Source organism: Palaemon carinicauda, chromosome 9 (genome assembly GCF_036898095.1).
Source record: "Palaemon carinicauda isolate YSFRI2023 chromosome 9, ASM3689809v2, whole genome shotgun sequence".
Classification (NCBI taxonomy): domain Eukaryota; kingdom Metazoa; phylum Arthropoda; class Malacostraca; order Decapoda; family Palaemonidae; genus Palaemon; species Palaemon carinicauda.
In genome coordinates, this window is record NC_090733.1 from 42,474,736 (window position 1) to 42,500,436 (window position 25,701).

Below are 25,701 nucleotides of genomic sequence, written 5' to 3' on the forward strand. Positions count from 1 at the left end.
ATAATTTAATATCTTCTTTCCATGTCCTCCTTTAGATAAACTGTGGTCTTTTTCGTACCCGCTACAGTAAGTTAGATTTCTTCTTCCTAATCTCTCATTCAGTGTTAGCATGATTTCCTCTGTTTCAGTTTTAGTATACTGCAGTCATACCCCCCCCCCCACCTTTTACATAAAACCTTGATCTACTTCGCATTCCCCACAGTAAGTTAGTATCCTTTTTCCCCGTCGCATTTTCTGTAAGCTGTGGTATTTGTCCTACACCATATTGAAAGTTAGCATTCTTTTTCCCCCGTTTTCCTTTCAGTAAACTGCTGGGTTTCCGTGCACTATATACTGTAGTAAGTTATTCTTCTCCCTGTTTCATTTTAGTGAACTGAGGTCTATTCTCATATATAATGTAACATTCTTTTCTCTGTCCTGTTTTGATTGAATTGTGATCTTTTCTGTACCCTCTATAGCAGTGATTCCCAACCTTTTTTCGATCGAGTACCACTTGGAGGTCCCGTACAGTCGCCGCGTACCACCTGGTTCCAGAGAAACTAAATTCGATCAGATACCACTTTATTTCTATAATTGTAGAAATAGAACACGCAAATTAACTAAGAAAACAACATCTCAATGCGAGGGCTGTATCTGCTTCTTCTCCACCAGCTGGTCAATGCGGGGCATGACTTTGCTCACAGCACATCGGAAATCATGCCCGGGAGCAGCAAGATGGTTCCGGCTCTTCGACTTGATGGCCATGAAGGCTGAGAACCCCTGCTCGCACTCCCACGTCGAGAAGAAAATCAGTAGCTTGGGAATAGCGTGACAGGCTAGCGTCGGGTACAAGGAGGCCATGCTCACCCAGAAGTTTAAAGGAGAGCATTCTTTGTGCTTCGTCTTTGCTGTCTCGTCAGCCTTGATATCTATGAGTTCCTCTTGTTCCCCGGTCCCAACAGGCAGATCGGCTGGATCAACGGAGAACGGATTGGTGACGTAGGCACAACATGTCATGTCCGGGAAGTAATGCTTCAATTCAGTTTTGAGCAGTGAGAGGTGATGGACGATTTCTTGGGCAAATTCATCAGTGGGCTCCCTCTCAAGGGTAGTCAGGAGTTCGAACATTCCGTAGCGTTTGCTCTCCACATTCTTCATCCACAGATCCAGCTTCCGGACATACGCTCCTAGCTTCGAGATGAACTCTGTGACAGTGCAGTCGGGCCCTTGGAACGACAAGTTTAAGTGGTTGAGGGCTCCAAAAATGTCTGGCAGGTAGGCCAACCTTGAGATAAACTCCTCGTCCTCCAGATCTTTCTAAAAATCGTGTTCCTTCTCCTTGAAGAATACGAGGAGTACATCTCTCAGTTCAAAGAGATGCCTCGTCGTATTACCCCGAGAGAGCCAGCGCACCTCTGTGTGGTAGAGGAGACAGATGTGGTCAGAGATAAAATTTTCACAGAGGAGCTTGAACAGTCGAGTATTCATGGCGGATGTTTTCACGAAATAAACGATTCTGATATCTCGGTTCAAGCATGATAACAACTTCGGAGGGAGCACCTTAGCACAGAGGGTGAATCTTTGTATGAAACAGTGGACAGCAGTGGCGTATGGTGCTACAGCTTTCACATGGGCTTGAAAACCTGACTTTCGACCGAGCATCAATGGAGCCCCATCTGTTGTGCATCGGACCAACTTTCCCCAGTCCAGTTCATTCTGCTTGAAGAAATTGTCCAAAACGTTGAAAATATCCTTTCTTGTTGTTGTATTGGACAGATCCTGGCTCAGCAGTAAGTCAGTCTTCGCAGCATTACTCTGCGTGAAGCGGACGTAGACAAGTAGTTGAGAGCAGTTGGTGATGTCCGTCGATTCGTCGAGTTGAATGGCAAACCCATACTTTGAGGATTTCATTCCCTCAACCACTTCTTCGGCAATGTCGACCATATCCTCGATACGGCGTTGTACAGTGTTGTTAGAGACGGAAACACTCTCCAACTTCGCCACCGCCTCCTCTCCATTCACGTGGCTGACCAAGATCTTTGCCGCTGGCATGATGATAGACTCTGCAATGGTATGCGCTTTCATGTTTTTAGCCACCAGGAGAGCAACTTCATAGGATCCTTTCACAATTCCTGCTCCCTTCTGGTAGATCTGGCCAGTCTTGTCCATGCGCTGCCACTTCACGTTCTCGCCAAGTCGCTGGAAGTAGCTCTGATCTCGGTCCTTCTTGTCCGCGTGATTAGTCTCAAGATGACGTTTGAGCAGGCTGGGTTTCATGGCCGCATTGGAAAGGGACTTCATACAGACCACACACTGCGGAAGAGCTTCTCCTCCATGTTCGATTGCAATGAAACCATACATTATGTATGCCGGGTCATATTTTCTCTTCGGCATGTCAAATCCTGTGGATAAATAAAGAAAAAAAAAGATTAATCAATCAAGAAATAAATAAAGTATATGTAAAGTATAATTAGTAAGGTATAGTAAAGTAAGGGAGGTGTGGAGGGAAGAAGGGAGGGAAGTGTGAAGTAAGGGAGGGTGATGTGAAGGGAGGGAAAGGCAACGTACTTGTACTGCTGAGTGCCCTTCCTAACTGCCCCGTCTTGCAATGCTCTCCTCGGCCGAACTCATCTCTCCACCAATCAGCTTTCAGTGACCATGACGTTACTGGCTGACGCTCATCGCCGTCATCCAGAGAAATATTCACTTGCTTATCAAGCAACTGGATTCTCGCCGTCAGCCACAAATGCTGTTATTTCTTGTCGATAAAATGCAACTAATACTACATATTAGCGCATTAAGTAAGTGTACCGTGTGAATTAGGTCCTCCACTAACCTCCGAAAAACAGTCAGATTCGCTTGGTGACTTAATTCTTCACATTTAAATTTAGTTAAAAATGAGTTGACCGAGTTTTAGTTGAAGTAGCTGGCGATCGTAGGCAACTACGAGAGTTAGTGGAGGACCTAATTTAACGGTGGGCCGCTGGGACCAGTGGGTGGCATGTGGCAACAGTTGCAAATCGTTGCCAGATTATCTTGTGTTAGGCAGTACACATCTTTGTGAAGTAAAATATAACTAAAAATCGTTCATGACCCCGAAAGTGTTCGCGTACCACCTGAAAGGCCCTCGCGTACCACTAGTGGTACGCGTACCACCGGTTGGGAACCACTGCTCTATAGAGTGTTAGCATCCCTTTTTTAACCCTCTTTCATTAATCTGTGGGATTTTCTGTACCCAGTAGTAAGCCAGCATTTTTCTGCATGGCATCCCATTCAGTAAAGGGCTGTCTATTCCATCTCTCTTATAGTAAATCAATTTTTCCCTTGTCCCTATTTTTAGTGTACAGAGGTCTTTTCCTAACACCCTACAGAAAGCTAGTATATATCCTCTATCCCTGCCACTTTTCATTATTTTCTGTCTTTTCTGGACTATCATAGTGAGTTAGCATCTCTTTACCCTATTCTCCTTTAATTAAACTGAAGTGTTTTTCATGCCCCTACAGTAAGCTGACAGCCTTCTTCAAGTCCTCCAGTTTGGTTAATTGCAGTATTCTCTGTACACCATACACTAATTTAGCAATCTCTTTCCTTTCCCCATTTTAGTAAACAGGTGTCCTTTCCATACATACTACAGTATGTTAGCTTCACATTTCCCTCTTTCTCTTTCATTAAGCTTCAGTTTTATCTGTACCCAATACAGAAAGTCAGTAGCCCTTATCTGACCTCCAAATCATAGCTAACTGTCCTTTCTTACTCCTCTTACATTAAATTGTTGGTCTTTTTCCACATCTACTTGAGTAAATTATTCAATTTATGTTCCCCAAATACCCAATAGAGAGATTTTTCCTATCACCCCAAACTGTAAGTTAGGGGCTGTCATCACTAAAGCATTTTAGAAATTGGGGAAACTCCCTCCCCTTTTATAAGCTGTTGGTCATCTTCGCTACCCAAAGAAGTAAATTATGTTTTCTTTTCCGGTTACTTTCTATAATTCAGTGATTTTTACAAGTCCCATTCAAAGTAAGTTCATTGCGGGCTGTTTTATTCCATACTCCATACATTAAACGTGGAAAAGGTCGTTTCCATTCTATACATCGAATGAATAACTGCACATTTTCTGTGGTACTTCAGAGCAAGTTGTAGTTTTTTTTTTCCATTTAATTGCTTTCTGTTAATGCGATTTTTATGTGCATATTACAGTAATTTAAGAAATGATTCCTAAGGATGAGTAACGAAATTTCATAACAATAAGAATATTGAGGTTTGCTTTACGATATTTAGTGTTACTCTTTGCACTACAGTACATTATTACCAGGACAGGTCCACTTTATTTTCTAAATTTCCTTTTGAAGTTAATATGATATATATTATTTCCTTTTTGATATTCTCGTGCAACATCTTTCAATCTCTGTTGATTAGATAAATTCATCATTGCCACATTTCTTTATTAATATGCTAAATCTGTTACTAAAATAAGAACAGAAATCAAGTTTGGTGAAGTGCCTAAAGAAAAAATTGCCCAAAGCTCTTTGTTATATTAAGGAATATAAAGAAATAATAATAATAATAATAATAATAATAATAATAATAATAATAATAATAATAATAATAAAAATAATAATAATAATAATAAAAATTTAGCTATAACATATATATAATTACACATAATATTGCTGAAACATTTTTATGAAAATGCGGCAATATATCCTTTATAGCTTTAATTGCAATGTATATGAGATGACTAAGAGACGGCAGACGAGATGAAAAGAAAGCAACGTCAAGATCAAGATTGAAATATATGGTATTAGACAGTAATTAGGGATTATATCGCAAATTACAGGTTACGTATTGGCGAAGTTGCTAAAAAAAATACTTTTCCATCAATGTAATCTTGTATAACTGCTAAAAATTTTTATTATAAGGATACAGAGCTCATTAACAAGAAAATTCAATTATAAATGTTGATTTTAGAACGGTTAAGGGAAGAATCTGGATGGTATAAGACAGAATGCATAAAAGACTGAATCAATAAAATTCCTTAAGATTCGATTTTTTTTCTTAAAGGTTATGCAAGGCGTTATATACCTATACCATACTAGGGGGTATATCTTAGCAACCCATGTTTATCAACAGTTTTATAAGTGGATGAGTGACCTGGTAGAGTAACAAGAATTTTGGCTTGGTAGGAAATGTCTCCCTAAATCTCTATGAAGTCACCGGCAGCAGGGTGACGGATTGGGTTTAAGGTAATAGACACGATGTCTCTTCAGTTTCTACTCGTTTGATACCTGGCGGATGCTCTTACTGGAACTAGTATGGACCAGCAGGGGGCACTTCCTGTAGTTAGATAGGCACTGCATATTACAAAGAACTACTTATCCTTTGATGAATATAGTCAATGAATCCTCTATGGATTTAGCGTATGTAAATATATGACAGAATGGCCCCCAGCCCTATGCCTAGAGAGGTGCAATGAATACCCCGGGTTATAAATACTTAAGAAAAAAAATATGATTGTAATGTTAGAACCATGAATCATGTTGGGAAGTTATAGCAAGTGGAAAATGAATTTATGAAATATATTTAGGATACCTTGGCCTTAATTGGAACATGTTGTAAGGGGATTGGTAAGGAAGTCATAGATCAATGCATATATATATATATATATATATATATATATATATATATATATATGTATATATATTTATATACCGTATATATATATATATATATATATATATATATATATATATATATATATATATATATATGTATATATATGTATATACCGTATATATATATATATATATATATATATATATATATATATATATATATATATATATACATATATATGTATATATATGTATATACCGTATATATATATATATATATATATATATATATATATATATATATATATATATATATATATATATATATTAGTGTGCTACTGTTGTTAACACACATTTGGGTTCTCTTCAAATGTCATCTTGAATGTGTTATATATTAGAGTTGGTATGTTACATCTTCAAGTAAAGTCTAAGTAAGTTAACCTTAAAATAGTTTATTCTTTAAGAACAGTGTTAACATCTCCATCAAAGGAGTATAGCTGGTTTGGTCGGATGACCATTCCGTATGACATCGCAAAGTGAACTAATACAAATATCCAATTTCATACTAAAGTCTCCCCAGTTATCTCAGCATTTATGCATTTATAGTAAACACAACATTTATACCGGAAGATACTTGTTCCGTTCTCACAGACAACTTCTTTCTCACGGGACTTGGTTGTGTTTACTCTTCATGAAAAATGTTACATTGCTGAGGTTTGGCAATCGCATCCTGCTTAGAATATGACTATGGCAGTTCTCACACTTCTCTTACTTCAACAATGACCTGTAAGTCATGTGTTTTAATCAAGTAATATCTATTATATTACATTAATGTTTATATATACTTATATATATATACATATTTATATGTATATATATTATATGTATATACAGTATATGTATATATATATATATATATATATATATATATATATATATATATATATATATATATATATATATATATATATATGTATATATATATATACAGTATGTGTGTGTATATACATGTATATATATATATATATATATATATATATATATATATATATATATATATATATAAATGTATATAAATATATATATATATATATATATATATATATATATATATACACACACACACACACATATATATATATATATATATATATATATATATATATATATATATATATATAAATTATTACTAGTCAAGCTACAACCTTAGTTGGAAAGCAAGATGCTATTAGCCCAAGGGCTCTAACATGGAAAAATAGCCCAGTGAGTAATGGAAATAAGGAAATGAATAAACGATATAAGAAGTAATGATAATTAAATAAGATATTTTAACAATATTAACAACATTAAAACAGATATTTCATATGTAAACTATAGAAGAACTTACGTAAGCCTGTTCAATATTAAAACATTTGCTGCGAGTTTGAACTTTTGAAGTTCTACTGATTCAACTACCCAATCAGGAAGATCATTCCACAACTTGGTTGGGGAGAACAGATGGAGTTGGAACAGAAGGGATAGAAATAATGATGACAACAAGAACAGAAAAAGCAATAACTGAGTTGAGACGTGTTATTTTTTACTTACAAAATTGTGATTACAGCAGTACAATATAATGCTAAAGTTACAAATAATAACCAAAGTATAGAGAATGTGATGAGTGTTGAGGATCTTGGTGAAGTTTCAAATGAAGATGGGGCACTTTTTATAAGTTTGTTCAACAAACAATCTTGTAATTGGAGATACTCTTTTCCAGTAAAAGCACATCCGCAAATATATTTGGACTACACCATGTAGCAATAAAAAAGAATATATAAAATAGATCACAGACCCATTATTAAAGGTCTAAGGGGGACATTTAGGAATGTTAGAAGTTACAGGGGGGCAGGTATTGGTAGTGATTACTAGCTCCTCATAAACACAATGAAATTAAAACTGAAAGCACTCAACATGAATGCAAATAGAATACATAGGTTTGTAACAACTAAGCTTCTAGAATTTGAGCACAGAGACACATTTATAACTGCATGTAAAAAAACGATTTGCAGTCTTAGGGATTTTAAAAGGTGATGAGTAGTCTAGCGGACAATTAATGAAAAATGGTGTGATATTAAGAACATATATCAGTCAGTTCCTTGTGAAGTTTTGTGATATTCAATTACAAGGAGAAACCCATTGATATCAAATGATACTTTGGATACTATAAAGAGGAGACAAAGACAGTAACTGATTGTTAAAAATTTTCGAGGAATTAATGAAAATTACAAGTTAGAGGATGCTAAGTACTTCAGTATTGATAGTGATGTCAAACAAAAAGTCAGGGATGGTTGGAGAGAATATAAATACTGGACAGCAGATGAGGGTGACAAAGCTATGAATTCCAGGAGTGGCTCTGGTGTAAGAACCATTCATACAATTATAAATGAAATATATACGGGTAAAAGAAGAAGATGCATGTAGACATAAAAAAAAAGAAATAACTCTGTTAAAATAATAGAAGATAAAAAGGCAACATTAGATGGAACACTTTAGTAAGGTCATGAATAGGAATAAAAGGAATAATTTCATTGATACACCTGGAACTGAGGAACATCTTGATGTCCTCATTATTGAATTCCGTGTGTTTGAAGTTGAAGTTATCATTAAAAACAAACTCAGGAGATAGAAAGCATTTGGATATGATGGAATAACCTCTGAAATGATATTGGCTGAAAATGAAGTGACCCCAGAATACTTACAAGATTATTTTGTAGAATGTGGGGGGAAGAGGCCAAACCTAATGAATGGGAGCTAGGAGTGTTGGTAAAGCTGGTGAAAAAATATGATATTCTTTTGTGCTCAGAAACTTTGGTTTCCAATATGAGGCACTCATCTGAGCTCCTTATAACTGGTTTCAAGAAGCCAATAATGTTGAAACGTGATGCCATCCCTAGGGCCAGGGGAATGGCGGTGTATATTAGGACCGAGTACCCTGCTTCTCATAAGTCCTGCTATCAATGTGGATGTCATGAGATTCAGGTAATAAAAGTTTGTGGCAGGCATAACAACTTTTATTTGTGTTCGATCTACCGGAATCCAGACATGGATGATTCTATCTTCGATTGTCTTCTTACCATTATGGCCAAGATACAAGAAGATGATGGAAAGGCTTCTTTTGTGTTTGTTGGTGATTTTAATGCTCACCATAGGGAGTGGTTAAGTTCTATCTCTCCTACTGATCGCCATGGCTTAAGAGCTTTAGACTTTGCCTCTGAATCAGGCTGTGAGCAGATCATAAATGAAGCTACTCACAGGTCTGGTAATTGCTTGGACCTCGTATACACTGACTCCCCAGGCGTTATAACTAGTAAGGTTGGTTCTCCAGTCAGGACATCTGATCATGCCTTGATTTCATTATTAGTGAAGACTGAGCAGCCTGTCCCTGATATATCATATTCTTGTAAAATTTATATAAAATCCCAAGCAGACTGGAATGGGATTTTGCATGATCTTTTGTGCTTGAATTGGTCACAATTATATAATAGTGTAGATCCTGTTGTCCCTTTCAATGAGAATCTAGTCAACATAATTGATAGGCGTATCCATTCTCATGTGCTAAGGTACCGAGTGAAGGACAAACCGTGGTTCAATGATGATTGTAGACGTGCTTATTTGGAGAAGCAGGAGGCCTATCACCTTTGGATGGGTAACAGATCAGATTTGACCTGGAACAACTATACTCAACTTCGAGTTTTTGCTCAGAGAGTTTATGCCTAAACTGAAAAGGAGTACAATTTAACCATAAAAGAAACCCTTTCTGGTACAACTCAGGAACATAAATGGTGGTCTACCCTTTGGTGTAGATGCAACAGTTCCTCCTTTACTTAAACCAGATGGCTCAGTCACTCACTGTCCAAAGGAAAAGGCAACCCTTTTGGCTGATGTTTTTGACAGTAAACAGAGTAATGAAAAACTTGAACTTCCTCCTTCCTGTTTTCATGAGGCTAAACTAACTAGTTTAGCTTTTCGATCTCTTGAGATTAAAGCTCTGTTGATGGACCATGATGCTTATGGAGGTGTAGACCCAAATGGTATTTTTCCTTTGTTTTTCATAAAGACAGCAGATTTCTTAGCCCCAAAGTTATCTGTTATTTTGCGCAAGTTAGCAAGAAGAGGAGCTTTTAGCACTTGTTGGAGAATTGGTAATGTTACTCCTCTATGTAAATGTGTTTGTGGTAGCTCAAGTCCCACTGATTACCGCCCAATTTCCATAACTCCCATATTATCTAAAGTTTTTGAACGTCTTCTGGCAAAACGTCTTAATAGGTTTGCTGAAGGTAATCATCTACTCCCTAGTTTGCAATTTGGTTTTCGTAAAGGCCTTGGAGCATGTGATGCCCTTCTTATAATCTCCAATGTTGTACAGGAATCCCTTGATTGTGGTCGGGAAGTTCGTATGATTGGCCTTGATTTTAGTGCTGCCTTTGACCGTGTTAATCATGAGGCCCTTGTTTTCAAACTGAAACAGTTGGGAGTGGGTGGGTCGTTTCTTAGCATTATTATTGATTTTTTAAGTACTAGATCTCAAAGAGTTGTTGTTGACGGGCACCATAGTGAGTATAGGGATGTGATATCCGGTGTTCCTCGGGGTAGTGTTCTTGGCCCATTACTTTTCATACTATATACACATGACATGTGGTTTGGCCTAGAAAACAAGTTTGTTGCATATGCAGATGATTCTACTCTCTTTGCATCAATTCCATCCCCTGAATGTAGATCTGGGGTTGGTGAATCCCTTAATAGAGATTTAGCTAACATTAGTGCATGGTGCAAATTATGGGGTATGAAGTTGAATCCTAACAAAACTCAAAGTATGATTGTAAGTAGGTCAAGGACGGTGGCTCCTCAACATCCGGATCTCAATATTGATAATGTTTCTTTAAATTTGTATGACTCTTTCAAAATTTTAGGTGTGATTCTCGACAGCAAATTTACTTTTGAGAAACATATAAGGTCTGTGTCTTCTTCAATTGCAAAAAAAATGGCTTATTGAGAATGTCTTTTAAGATTTTCGGTGATCAATCTATTCTGAAGTAGTGTTTTAATTCTTTCATTCTACCTTGTTTTGAGTATTGTTCTCCTGTCTAGTCTTCAGCTGCTGATTCTCATCTTAATTTGTTGGACAGAAACTTACGGTCTATTCAATTTCTTATTCCTGATCTCTGGCACCGTCGTTCAATTAGTTCATTATGCATTTTGCATAAGATTTTTCATAACTCTGACCATCCTTTACATTCAGATATCCCTGGACAATTCCATCCTGTTCGTAATACTAGGCAGGCAGTTAATTCTAATAGCCAGGCCTTCTCCATCATGAGGCTTAATACTACGCAGTACTCTAGAAGTTTTATTCCAGCTGTTACCAAGTTGTGGAAGGATCTTCCTAATCGGGTAGTTGAATCAGTAGAACTTCAAAAGTTCAAAGTTGGAGCAAATGCTTTTTTTGTTGAACAGGCGGACATGAGTCTTTTTATAGTTTATAAATGACATATTTATTTTTGACGTTGTTAATAGTTTATACAGTATATGACATATCTGATTTGACGTTGTTACTTTTTTTGATTGATTTACTGTTAATTTAATCTCTTCATTTATTTATTTCCTTATTTCCTTTCCTCACTGGGCTATTTTTCCCTGTTGGAGCCCCTGGGATTATAGCACTTTGCTTTTCAAACTAGGGTTGTAGCTTGGACAATAATAATAATAATAATAATAATAATAATAATAATAATAATAATAATAATAATAAAAAGAACTAACCTAATTGCAATAATTACAGAAGCGTTACACTTATGTCAGGTGTCAGGAAAATGTACTGTATGCTTATTCTGAAGAGACTAGAGAGAAATATTGATGAAAACCTGAGGTATGAATAAGCAGGATTTCGAAAAGGTAGAAGCTGTACTGACTCAAATTTTCATTTTAAGACATGTACAGCAATGTGTAAAATATAACAATCCACTTTTGGTGGCATTCCTGTACTATGAAAAAACCTATGATAGTGTGCACCGACCAATTTTGTGGAGATCCCTGTGTTGTTATGAAGTTCCTCTTAAATATGTTAATTTGATTAAGTCTGTTCATAAGCATAGCAAGCACAAAGTTGACGTTAGTGGAGTCCTATCAATTGAGTTCCCGGTGAACAGTGGAGTACGCCAAGGGAATATGTTGTCACCTATGTTGTAAATCCTCCTCATTGATTTTGTAATGTACGAGTATAGAATAGTTGGGGATGTTGGAAATATATTGGACTGGATTGGTAATAGGAAATTACCTGAATTATAGTATGCTGAGGATACTGTCCATATTAGAACACCAAAGGATTTGCAAAGCTTTTTACCAGAATGCATGGAATATGAGAGAAGGCTGGGCTCAAGATAAATAGAAGAAAGAGAGATGACGAGCATGGAATATGCAATGGATTAATAAGGTAGAATTATTTGAATATTTAAGAACTATGATTCTGATACAGGGTCTCTAGACAATGGCTATACTAAATCAATTTATAAAAGTAAATTACCTGAAATTACATTTAAAAATTCGACTATATATCAGTATAGTGAGATCGGTGTGACAGTATGGACATGAGTCGAGGCATGGCAACGAAACAATATCCAATAAAGCCATGAGAATAATATTGGGGGTTATATGGCAGGACGTGATGAGAAATGAAACTCTAAGCCAGATTACTCCAGTGCCATAAGTGGATGAGATCATGGTAAGGGGTAGGTGAAGATGGTTTGGGCATGCTCTTCTTACTCCCCAAGAGATTAGTTCACCTAAAGTTTCAATTGGTCTCCAAAAGGCACTAGAAGAATTGTAAGCCCCAGGCCTACGTGGTTGATGAATATGAAGCCTGAAGTAGATGATGAATGGAGTTGTATTGGTTTAAGAGCCAAAGATAGAGACGGCTGGAGAAATCTAACCAAGGCCCTTTGCGCCTATAGGCGTAGGAGGGGGCGATGTTGATGATGATGATGATGATGATATGCAATATGACTTGGCATGAAAGAGGACGGGTGAAACCTAACAGAGGTCCTTTGCGTAGGACCAGAGGATGATACAGAAATGGGACACCATCACTGCATATCTTAAATATCCACATATATATCGTGGTGATAGTTTGTCGTTTCGATGAAAAATTTTGATCAATGTAACTAACTAGATCTTGTTCATTTATTTTCTCTCTCTCTAATTCTCCATGTGTATAAAGTCCAGTCGAGTATTTCCTTTTCTTTTCATAAGACCATCCATGGTGAAGCATCATCAGTTAAGAGGATATACCTTTTACATTGCAAGAATATTGAAGCGATTTTTATACATGTGGCAATGCGCCTGACTAAGTAACTGGCTTCATTAGCTCTCCTGACGTTACGGGCATAATCTCGGCAAGAGAGAGAGAGAGAGAGAGAGAGAGAGAGAGAGAGAGAGAGAGAGAGAGAGAGAGAGAGAGAGAGAAAGAGGATTCCCTTAGGAATCTATTGATTTAATCGAGGGATGTAATGGAAGCAGAGGGATCTTGGTGATTAGCACCAGAGCGTGTAATTCGTGTTCTCACTTGGGTTCCTTTGTCGACAAGGCAAATTCAATTATGATTCATGGCTTTATTCAATACGGTCGATATTTAAAGATTCATACAATGAATTTCTGTTATACCAGTAATGTATTAAAATATAATAACCTGATGTAAAAACAAGTCAGATAATAGAAAGAAATTCTGTTTAAAAAATAGTTTACAGATATTTTCGTGAAATAGATTTTAACAAACGGAAAATAACACGTATTTTCGTGATATCGTCAGATGATACAAAAAAAAAGAAAGAAAGATGAAATCCCCAAAAAATAATTTCTGTTATTAGACTTCAATGAAAATATCGTAACAAGGGCTAAAAGACGGCGTTTATCTCTCTCGTCCATACTGAAGTTTTTTTTTTATATATGCAAAAATAAGCACCTGATATGAACAACTGAATAACGAAGTATAATGATAGTGAAAGTTGCCTGCCATCGATAAAACGGTACGAACAGTAGCTTAGTCATCATAAGGAAGGATATTAACTCATACATGAGTGAAAATTTTTCTGAATATTTACGACAGCATTTTCTTTCAAGTTGAAATCGTATGGATGGATGAAATCTCTCGACGCTCTGAGAAACCAAACAACACCACTTGGCAGATATAATATAACTTCCTATTAGGATACTTTGTTAGTTGAATATTGCAATATATGAACGTGAATTTTCTCATAGCATAACTATTGAATCTGGTTATTGCTAAATAATAGTGATATTAATTCAAATCTAGATAGAGATAATTTCAGGCTTGCTTGACCGATCCTTGCAGGAAGAGAATAGAAGGATTAGCAATGCAGTGAAAGATAAAAAACACAGTAGCTCTTTTCACGAGTACCACGTGAGTGCATTGATATAAAATACTTGAAGACAAATACCCTTTTATCATGAAGTAAATTAGAAGTAGCTATAAAAAAAAGTTATCTTCATTTCTCAGCAAGTGAGATACATTTTGCTGTTAGAAGACCGATCCGAATCAATTGTGTTTGTTCCATTCAGCTGGGGATATCAAGAGATTCACTAGAAACGTTAAAAGTAATATAATTTCATAAAGAATATCATAAAAATCATGACTTAGAAAATAAGTAGTCATATACGTTTCATGGAGGTTTAATGAACATGCTCAACTAACAGAATATTTCCATGGGAACAAAGTAAAACAGAAGCTACAAGAATATAATTAACCTTATTCCATATGAAGGTAATTTATCTGAGGGGACGAGACTGAAATTTTATAGATATAAACGTGCAATATAATACAGATTACAAACATTTGCTTTTTGTACCAACCGTGTTTCACACAATTGTACATAATTCCTTTTGTATATATTATGCTTGTATCTTCGCTCTTCCCTCGCACTAAAACGAACATGAAAATTCATGTCTGGTTTTTCCTCTGTAATATTGTCTGTCTTGTGGACTTGTTATGTCCTGTTGCCTTGAGGTTTTGTATATAAGGAGAGTATTCCACAATAATATAACTCAGTCGTTTCCAATCTGCCTTTGAGTTCACACCCTTACTCGGCGCCGTCACATTGGTGACCCCGGAAGTCGACTCGCTCCCACTGCCTTCCACCCCCACCTCCCTCGCCCCTCCATCGTTGGTACTATGACAGAGACGGACTCTACAGTTTCTGCTACAGCAGTTGGCGATGCGGCCGCCCCATTGAAACTTTCACCGTTCGCCAGCGGAGAAGCGTTTGCTTGGTTTCAATGCGCTGAAGTCCACTTTCGTATCAGGGGCGTGACTCGCTCAACCACCAAAGCGGATTATGTTCTCGCGGCGATACCCGAGGACACCTTTCCAGAAATATCCGACTGGCTTTGTGAACAAGGAGACACCCCAATAGCGTATGACGCCCTCAAAACATACCTTCTCTAGCAGTACTCGCCGTCGCCAGCCGCCCGTATAGCAAAGCTTTTTATGCTCTCGCAACAACCGTTGGGGGACCAAAGGGCTTCGCTTGCCCTCAGGGAAATGACCAGTATCGCTCATCTTCAACCTGCCGCAGACGGCTCTCCTCGTGAGGTGAACCTACTCCGTGCCCTTTGGATACGCCGTTTACCTGAACCTGTACGCGCTGCCATACCCGAGGTCGATAGTTTACCCATAAAGGACTTGATGACCAAAGCCGACACCCTTATGGACAGCCACTTCAAGACCTCCATCAACGCCTCCACCCCTGACGACGAGGATGCCTATTCAACGTCAACTGAAGCTGACATGAATGCCGTAGGACATACACGCCTACCCCGTGATGTGCCGAAGCGGCGACAAAGCCGCCCACCACCCACCAATCGCCACCAATCGCTCGCGCCCCAACGAACGACTTCTACAGCCACTTACTACCTCCCATCCGCCGCAGTTTTGCTACTACCACTTCAGATTCGGGGCAACCGCGAAGAAATGTGCCAAAGATTGTCAGTGGCCAAAAAACGTGTAAGTAGGCCATCGCTTGTGGCGGTGGCCTCCCATGTTTCTAATCTTTTCTTTCTACAAGATGCAGGAACGGGCGTGCGATTTTTGGTAGACACGGGTGCTTGTCGTTCTCTTTTGCCAAGGAAACTCTTCAAGGCACAACGTAGTCTGTCTACATCTGCCGACGTCCGCTTGGTAGCTGCCAACGGATCTGCGATACCCACCTACGGTTACGAGAACCTCACATTATCGTTCGGAAACGGTAAATTCAATTGGAAGTTTCTCGTTGCTGACGTCAAAATGCCAATCCTCGGTGCGGATTTCCACTCTCATTTCCACCTTCTGGTCAATGTCGCCCACCGACGATTGGTCAACGCAGACTCGTACTTGTCGACACCTCCTCAACCCGCCCCCTCTAACCTCGCTCTCCACATCAGCGCACCCACGGATGCCTACGCCCACCTCCTCACGTCGTACCCGCAAGTTTTCCGTCCAGAACTTCGCCAAACGCCCACGGTTCCTGCCAAGCACGGTATTTATCACCATATCAAGACGACGGGACCCCCAGTCTTCGCAAAATTCAGACGTCTGGCACCGGAACGATTGGCAGCCGCCAAACAGACGTTCGCCGAAATGGAGAAAATGGGCCTTTGCCAAAAAGCCTCCAGCCCATGGTCGTCACCCTTACACATCGTTCTGAAGAAAGACGGCTCCCTCCGTCCGTGCGGGGATTACAGGCGCCTGAACATGCAAACAGAACCGGATCACTACCCCCTCCCAAACATTGCCGATGTAACCTCCTACCTGCACAAAGCAAAGGTTTTCTCTACGCTCGACCTCCTGAAGGGGTATTATCAGGTGCCTATGAACCCAGAAGACATCCCCAAGACCGCCATCACCAGTCCGTTTGGCACATACACCTTCAATTACTCCTGTTTTGGCCTTCGTAATGCTGGGGCAACGTTTCAACGTCTCATGGATGGCATCTTAGGGGACCTCCCTTTCTGTGTATGTTATGTGGACGACATACTTGTGTTCTCCTCCTGAAAAGAGGAACACCTCCGTCACCTGCGCATCGTGCTCGACTGCCTGCAACAAAACGGCCTTGTAGTCAGGTACGACAAGTGTACCTTTGGCGCCAACGAAGTGTTGTTCTTAGGGCACCGTATCACTCCTGAAGGAGTCCATCCCCTCCCTGAGAAGGTAGCAGCCGTTCAAAATTTCCCCGCGCCCTCGACCGTCAAAGCTCTGCAGGAATTCTTGGGCATGATCAACTATTATCACTGTTTTCTGCCAGCCATTGCCGCCACTCTTTCTCCCCTCTACGCCTCCCTCAAGGGCAAGCCAAAGGACCTGAAGTGGGGTCCCCTTCAAGAAGCAGCCTTCTGCAATGCAAAGAAGGCCCTATCAACTGCTGCGGCTCTCACTTTTCCTATCCCACACGCCCCTCTCCTTCTCTCCACCGATGCCAGCGACGTCGCTATTGGTGCAGTACTCGAGCAGGTGGTCAAAGGATCGCCCCGCCCATTGGCCTTCTTCAGCAGAAAACTGTCCAAGGCAGAATCTGGTTATTCTACCTTCGATCGAGAATTGCTGGCGGTGCACTTGGCTGTCCGTCCCTTTCGCCATTTCTTAGAAGGTACGCCCTTCGTCATTCGCACAGACCACATGCCTCTGGTGCACGCCTTCACTCGACAGTCTGACGCCTGGTCCGCCCGTCAACGCCGACATCTCTCCGCCGTGGCTGAATACATTTGCACCCTCCAATACGTCCCTGGGAAAATGAATCCCATTGCCGATGCCCTGTCAAGAAACACGTTGGCTGCCGTTCAACTGGGATTGGATTACAACGCCCTGGCTGAAGCCCAACGACAGGATCCAGAGTATCAAGCTTGTAGGACATCCTGCACGTCCCTCCGTTGGGAAGATTTTCCCCTAGAAGACTCCAACACCACCCTCCTCTGTGACGTCAGTACTGGTAGACCGCGACCTTGGATTCCTGCTCCCATGCGCCGACCGGTGTTTGATTTCATCCACGGCCTTTCACATCCCTCGTGCCGTTCTACTGCACAGCTGCTGAAGGCAAAGTTCATTTGGCACGGCATTTCTAAGGATGCTAACGATTGGGTCCGCGCCTGTATATCTTGCCAAACTTCCAAAGTACATCGACACACGGATTCAGGAGTGGGCACCTTTCCTCAACCTCAGCGTCGTTTCGCACAGATTCACGTCGACGTTGTAGGCCCCCTACCCACATCACAAGGACATCGTTACCTGTTTACCGTCATCGACCGCTCCACTCGTTGGCCTGAAGCCATTCCCATGGAAACTGCAACGTCCGCCTCATGTACATCTGCCTTACTCTCTGGATGGATTTCAAGATTCGGTATCCCTGAGCATATTACTTCTGACAGGGGAACCACGTTCACCTCTCAATTGTGGACGTCATTAGCGAATCTCCTGGGCATCACCCTACATCAGACAACGGCCTACAACCCCGCTGCCAATGGAATGGTTGAACGTTTTCATCGCACCCTCAAAGCAACTTTGATGTCCCGCTGCAAGGATTGCAACTGGTTTACTCAGCTTCCCTGGGTCCTCCTTGGACTAAGGACCACTCTTAAAGACGCCCTTGACGTCTCGGCAGCCGAAATGGTGTATGGCGACCCGTTGGTTGTCCCTGCCAAATTTTTACCTTCTACAACCTCCTCCGACGATCTCCAGCGCATACATCACGTCGTGGGAAAATTTACTCCGTGCCGCCAGACTTACAAGCCCCCAGCGAAGCATCACATACCAACGGACTTGCACTCTGCAACGCACGTCTTCCTGCGCAACGACACCAGCAAGCCACCACTACCGCCCCCTTACACGGGCCCTTTCCTTGTGATCCGACGCAGTCCAAAAGCATTCCTCCTAAACATTCGGGGCAAAGAAGACAGGGTCTCCATTGATCGTTTAAAATCTGCTTATCTTCTGCCCGATGACCCGCCTACAGTTCGCCTCTCTAGATCAGGGCGCCCTATTTAACATGTACAGTATGTCATTTTTAGGGGGGGAGCCATGTACCAACCATGTTTCACACAATTGTACATAATTCCTTTTGTATATATTATGCTTGTATCTTCGCTCTTCCCTCGCACTAAAACGAACATGAAAATTCATGTCTGGTTTTTCCTCTGTAATATTGTCTGTCTTGTGAACTTGTTATGTCCTGTTGCCTTGAGGTTTTGTATATAAGGAGAGTGTTCCACAATAATATAACTCAGTTGTTTCCAATCTGCCTTTGAGTTTACACCCGTACTCGGCTCCGTCACATTTTAAACATTATATTTTTTTCTTATTTCGATTGAGTCAAGAGAATATTTAAGTACTGTATAATTCTAAATTCCATATATATGACAAATTGAAATATATTTGGTAACCAATAATCTTAAAAAATAATTATAAAAGAGATATCCTCGTAAAGAAAGCATCGGTTTTTTTTTTCAAGGTAGAAAAAAACATTTATGAAAGATATGACACAGTATTTTTCAATATTTGAAGTGAATCTTTATTGAAAACCAGAAAAATCCCAAAAGATAATTATATTATTATTATTATTATTTGCTAACCTACAACCCTAGTTGGAAAAGCAAGATGCTATAAACCCAGGGGCCACAACAGGGAAAATAGCCCAGTGCGGAAAGGAAACAAGGAAAAATGAAATATTTAAAGGAGAATAAAAACATTAAAATAGATATTTCCTATATAAACTATAAATACTTTAATAAAACCAGAGGAAGAGAGATTAGATAGAATAGTGTGCCCAAGTGTACCCTCAAGCAAGAGAATTTTAACCCAGGAAAGTGAAAGACCATCGTACAGAGGCTATGGCCCTATCCAAGACTAGAGAAAAATGGTTTGATTTTGGGGTGTCCTTCTCCTAGAAGAGTGGCTTACCATAGCTAAGGAGTCTCTTCTGCCCTTACCAAAAGGAAAGTAGCCACTGAACAATTACAGTGCAGTAGTTACCCCTTGGGTGAAGAAGAATTATTTGGTAATTTCAGTGTTGTCAGGTGTATGAGGACAGAGGAGAATCTGTAATGAATAGGCCAGACTATTCGGCGTATGTGTATCCAAAGAGAAAGAACCGTAACCAGAGAGAAGGATCCAATGTTGTACTGTCTGGCCAGTCAAAGGACTCCAAAACTCTAGCTACTATCAATCTACTGTTATATTTTTTGATAAGATGGTTAAAAAATATCGGAAAATTGTAGCAGTTTTTGACAGGTAAAAAAAAGCATCAAAGTTTTTGATTGAAATAAAAAGTGACTACAAAATCTGCATTCATAGGTGATTTGCAGATTTCATTAGATGGTCAAACCATCTGTCAAAGTAAATTAAATATTAGCGTATAATAATAAGTAAATATATATATATATATATATATATACAGTATATATATATATATATATATATGTATATATATATACTGTATATATATATATATATATATACATGTATATATATATACATATATATATATATATATGTATATATATATATATATATGTGTGTGTGTGTGTGTGTGTATATACAGTATATATATGTGTATATATATATATATATATACACATATACATGTAAATATTATATATATATATATATATACACACACACATATATATATATATATATATATATATATATATATATATATTATAGTATGGCTCGTGTCTGGGAACCAAACATAATATTATATATATTACAGCTGGCGAGCTAAACAGCCTCTCGAATTCCAAACTCACCTGTTTGCTTTTGCATGAAATCTGTCACACATGGAAATATTAATACATGAACTCTGAGGCAGTTGAATAACTCCCAGACAGCAATATAGGAAACACTGAATATGCAAAGGTCTCTTAAGAATTATTCAAAACCACCCTTTACTAGGATTCTTTACTGAATACGAGCAAGGATGCAATAAACACTGATGATTGAAATGATACACTCTACAAAAATAAATATTTTCTATTTAGATTACAACATTTCGAAAAGATTTACATATAACAAATAAATCACTCGAAAAATTAAGTCCAAACAAAACTTAGATTAAGAAAAAATGTTACTCCTTGAAAATTATATAATCACTTGACTTGAAATAAATCTGAATACAATATTTAAGGTTGATACCTTTCTCCTTACTACAGGGCCGTTTACATAAACTTTAAGAGAATTTTATAATTACTCACTATGCTTGCAAAAAGACATCACACCATATCTAAGATATTTCACTGAATACTTAAAAATATTCACTAGGCTGAGTATGAGAGAGAGGTGGGGAGATGACAATGACTTAAGGCTGGGATTCTCTATCTGATCTATCCAATGGGTCACCTTTATAAGAGACTTAGTACTTCCAAAAGCTTCAAGGAAATCTGGAAGCGTGGGGGTTTGGCCTAACTGACGCCGGAGTTTCCAACTAGATAAAAAGGTCCAGAGACGAATCCTGGGTTTTCAGGCAACTCTTAGATGCATACCAACGCACCAGCGAGACGACTCTCCCAGCTAGCTCCGTCAACCCTTTGTCCTCGAAATAAAAAAAAGATAAGAGCTAACACCAGCCTTGAGAACCTTCCAAAGCACATGGTATATTGTGTATTTTCTCAGGAACATGATGCAATACCTCATAAAAACATAAAAACACATTACATAAGCCCTTGTTCATATCTTGTATGGGTTACGTCACACTCTCGGACAGATTACGTATGACTTCATAACAAAATTACGTGAACTTAAAAGTTAATTCTTAAAAATAATGTAAATTTACATATACTGACTTAAATAAAGAATACAACGAAATTAACGATGAAAGTCTTACTTAATTTGTATAATAAAATTATGTCTACATGAGAGGAACTCATGTTAGGGGCTGGGTATTCATTTCTTCAATGCGCAAACAAAAATATGTAAATAAATCATGAATAAGCTACTGTATTTTTACTCTACACTAGACCAGCTTCTTAAGATAGCTCCACCCAAAAAAAAATTATTTATTCTGGGCCTGAATCCATCGATTCTCCCTTAGATATATAATCCGTAACCACGTTATCTTTACCTGATACATGCTTTACATTAATACAATACGAATGCAAACATAATGAATACCTAGTTAACCTTTGTTTATCATTTTTCATTTTATTAACAACAGTTAAAGGATTAGGATCCGAATATACTGTAATCTCTTCATTTTGTGGTTGATTCACATGGACCTCAAACTTGTTTATTGCTGTGACTAACTCTAGTAGTTTCTTTTCAACTGTCAAGTAGGCTCGCTGATGTTTCTTCAGCTTCAACGATCTAAAACAGACAGGGCGAAGAATTCTTTCCTCGTCTTCTTGCAGTAAGACAGCTCCAATCCCATTATCCTACGTATCCACTTGGATAAGGAAATTTTTTGTTGAAATCAGGTGCCTGCAGTATCGGTTTCAAAGTTGATATGGCCTTTATCTGTTGACGGATTCCTGGCACTAGCTGGTCAATACAAATTTTTTCTTGTGGCTAGTAAAATCCGCCAAAGGAGCGACTACAGCCAAAAGGTTCGGGTAAAAATCCTGCCATCCCTAAAAAACGTTGTAAAAGATTTCTCATTGTGGGGAGTGATGCTTTCCTTATTCTTCAACGTTAGCGGCTACTGGGGTGATTAGTCCTCGTCCTACTTCACATCCCAAGTACCGAACTATTGCTTTTCCAAATTTGCTTTTCTCCAGGTTAGTTGTCAGGCATGCTCCTCGCAGCCTATGAAATACCTTCTAAAGGATTCGGAAATGTTCTTCCCAGCTCGATGAATATACCACAATATCGTCGAGATATACGCCTACTTCTTCTATTGATCATAGTACGTTATCCATCACAGGCTGAATAGTAGCGCGGCTGTTCATGACACCAAATGGCATGATGGTGTATTGATATAACCCAAACGAGGTTATAAAAGTTGATAACAATTTTGCATTGTCGTCCAAAGAAATTTGATAATAGCCTTTTAACAAGTCGATCTTGGAGGCGTATCTCGCTTGTCCGATATTATCGAGTAGTTGGTTGATGAGCGGCAATGGATAATTATCGGCCACACTGATCGAGTTTAACTTTCGTTTTTTTTTTTCACGAGCAAGCATGGAGAACTGTAAGGGCTAGAAATTTGTTCGGCTAACCTATTTTTTAACAGATAGTCCACTTATTTTCTCGTGACTTCTCGGTGATACAGCGACAGTCGATAGGCGCGTTGTTTAAATGGTCTTTCCAATCGTTTTAAGGTGTATCTCATACTTTATTGGGTAGTCTCATTTTTGTTGGTCCAAGAAAATTCCAGGGAAATTTCTAATTAATCGGCTTAATTCCTCTTGCTGCTCCTGGTCCAAATGAGATAAATTCTCTTCCAAATTCCGAATGATAGACGAATTATTCACTTTGCTTACTGCCCCTACCTCACATCCGTCGTCTTATTTTACCTCACATCCATCTTCTTCTATGTATGGTATGGTTTGCATCATACACACTTGTGAAGCTTCGTTCTTGTTTTTGCTTAAGTAGGGTTTCAGTAGGTTAACGTGTAGATTTCTCTGAATTTTCCTTCTTCCTGGGGTTTTAATAATGTAGGTCAGATCACTGATCTTCTCCAAAATCTTGAATGGTCCTTGGAACTTATTGGTGAGTGGGAATCTCCCTATCGGCAAAAAAAACTAGTACCTGTTGTCCTATCGAAAACTGTCTGTCCTTACTTTTCATATCGAACCTTTTCTTGATTTTTCTTTCGCATATTAAGGTTTTCTTGGGAAAATTTCCTTATCTCGATGATCCTTTTCCTGAAACTCTTAACATATTCTCCTTCTCTTTCCTATCAGTCGTTCCATCTTTCTGCTAACATTTTAATCTGTCCTCGTACTTTCCGTGCAAATAACATGATATTCGGGTTACATCCTGTTTTTTTGATAAGCATTACGTACCTCAAACAACATCAATGGTAGTCCGATGTCCCATTCATTTCCCGTTTAGTTGCAGAACTTCGTTAACATACTTTTCAAAGTTTGATGAAACCTCTCTAATACACCTTGGGTCTCTGAATGATAAGCAGTTGATAGTTGTTGTTTCACATCCAACAGTTTCACTACGTCCTGAAATAATTTTGACGTGAAATTCTTCGGTCACTTTGAACGATTTCCAGTATACCATACTTAGTAAAATAGTCTAGTAACTTCTCAGTGATTATTTGGACACTGATGTTCTTCTCGGGTATGGCTTCAGGGTATCTCGTCATTGAACGAATGAAGGTTAACATATATTCGTGACCTTCTTTTGTCCTTGGTAAAGGTCCCACGATGTCGATCATTACCTTGTTGAAGGGTTCCCTTTACACTTCTATCGGGTGTAAGGGAGCTTTCTTAATGTGCTCATTTGGCTTTCCAACCATCTGACATACGTGATATGCACGGCAAAACTGGCTCACGTCTTTATGCATGCCAGGCTAAAAAAAGTGTTTCGTAATCTTCTCTGTTGTCTTCCTTAACCCCATAAGTCCCATCTCGTGCGCTACAGTGATCACCTGTCTTTTCAACGGTGCGGAAATTAATATTTGATGATGTATCCCTCATTTGGCATTCCCAGGGATAACGACGGGTCTGTGTTCTTCATAAGCATCCCATCCTTAAGAAAATAAAAGGTCATAGTTTGCTGGGCCTCCGTCTCGTACACTCCACGGTACAATAATTCTGTTAATGTTGCATCCTTCTGTTGCAATCCTATCAGCCTTTTCCTACTCACTTGTCCTACTTCTAATGCTGAATTCTCTATTTCTTCTGGGTCCATTTATTCTTTGTCCTCTTGTCCACTCGTCGGTCGTTCTTCTTCGCTCAGGCTTACTCGGGAGTTCTCCTCTTGTGTACCATCTAGGGAATCTTATTCTTCGGAAAACAAAACCTCTAAGTTCATCGCTCCTTCGATTTCTTTTTCTTCTTCAGCAGCCACTTTCTTTGTCATACTCCTAGTTGTCACACAACTAGGACACAAATACAGATAATCCTTCTTGAGTTCAGTCGTAGGACTGTACTTAAATGGTTTCTCGGTTACAATGGAACAAAGCACAAACTGTGCTCCACAAACCTCATTACCCAACAGGACGTCTACTCCTTCGACAGCCAATGAATCCTTTACTGCAAAGTCAAAATTACCTGCCACCAACTCGCATGACAGTTTCAAACGGCTAATAGGGGTAACCTCCTCACCTCCTATTCCCTTCAAAATAACCGAGTCCCCTGTGAGAGACTGTTCCTCCAACGGGTGTACTCCTCGTACCACCATACTATGGTTACAACCCGTGTCGAGCAATACCCGGACCGGGGTTCGTTCAATCTCGTCTATTGCTGGTAACATTCCTTTATAAATATATGGTTTAAAGGTATTCATGTTATTTGATTTTGATCTGTTTGTCGTGTAAACATTTTCCTCTTCGACCTTTCCCGATTGCTTCTTTGTCTTCGTATTCTGTGAAGTCGAATTATCCTTAATCACTTGGGCAACTACTTCCGGTTTGTTTGACCAACATTCCTTACTTGCCAAACTTGAAACAAAAAATATCCACCTTTTGCAGGTCTTTCATGATACTTGAAGGAGGACGATTTGACGATTGTTGCTGTGGAACTATCGCATTCTGCTCAGGGATAGTACCATTGGTACTTCAGCTGTAACTATTGTACTTGTTCACATAGTTATTACTGAACTGGTTTCCATGGTTCGGCGAATACTTGACACTTGGTTGGAACGATGTTTGAAACCCCATGCCCGAGGAGGGTTTATGACTGATAATATTATAATATTCACTCAGCGAAACGGCTTTATTAAGTTTCTTCATATCTCTCTCTCTCTCTCTCTCTCTCTCTCTCTCTCTCTCTCTCAAGTACGTCTGAATATGTTCAGGAATTCCTCGTAGTTACTGTTGTAGTATTATCAATTATTCTAAGTGAGTCATCTCCCTCTTGTTAGCAGCCTCTGTGCATCTCCTAAAACATTGTCGTACCTTATAAGCGTAATCCAGGAAAGTAA

General features: G+C 39.0%; 1 protein-coding gene across 1 annotated transcript; it reads right to left on the reverse strand.

Moving 5' to 3' along the window:
- Window positions 1-1,296: 1,296 nt before the first annotated feature.
- On the reverse strand, window positions 1,297-24,468 carry LOC137646364 (zinc finger BED domain-containing protein 5-like). The gene is made up of 3 exons (XM_068379469.1): window positions 24,424-24,468; window positions 2,548-2,728; window positions 1,297-2,381 (listed from the first exon to the last, which is right to left on the reverse strand). Exons 1-3 carry the CDS (start codon window positions 24,466-24,468, stop codon window positions 1,297-1,299), a joined length of 1,311 nt encoding a protein of 436 aa, XP_068235570.1.
- Between the last annotated feature and the right edge of the window lie 1,233 nt (window positions 24,469-25,701).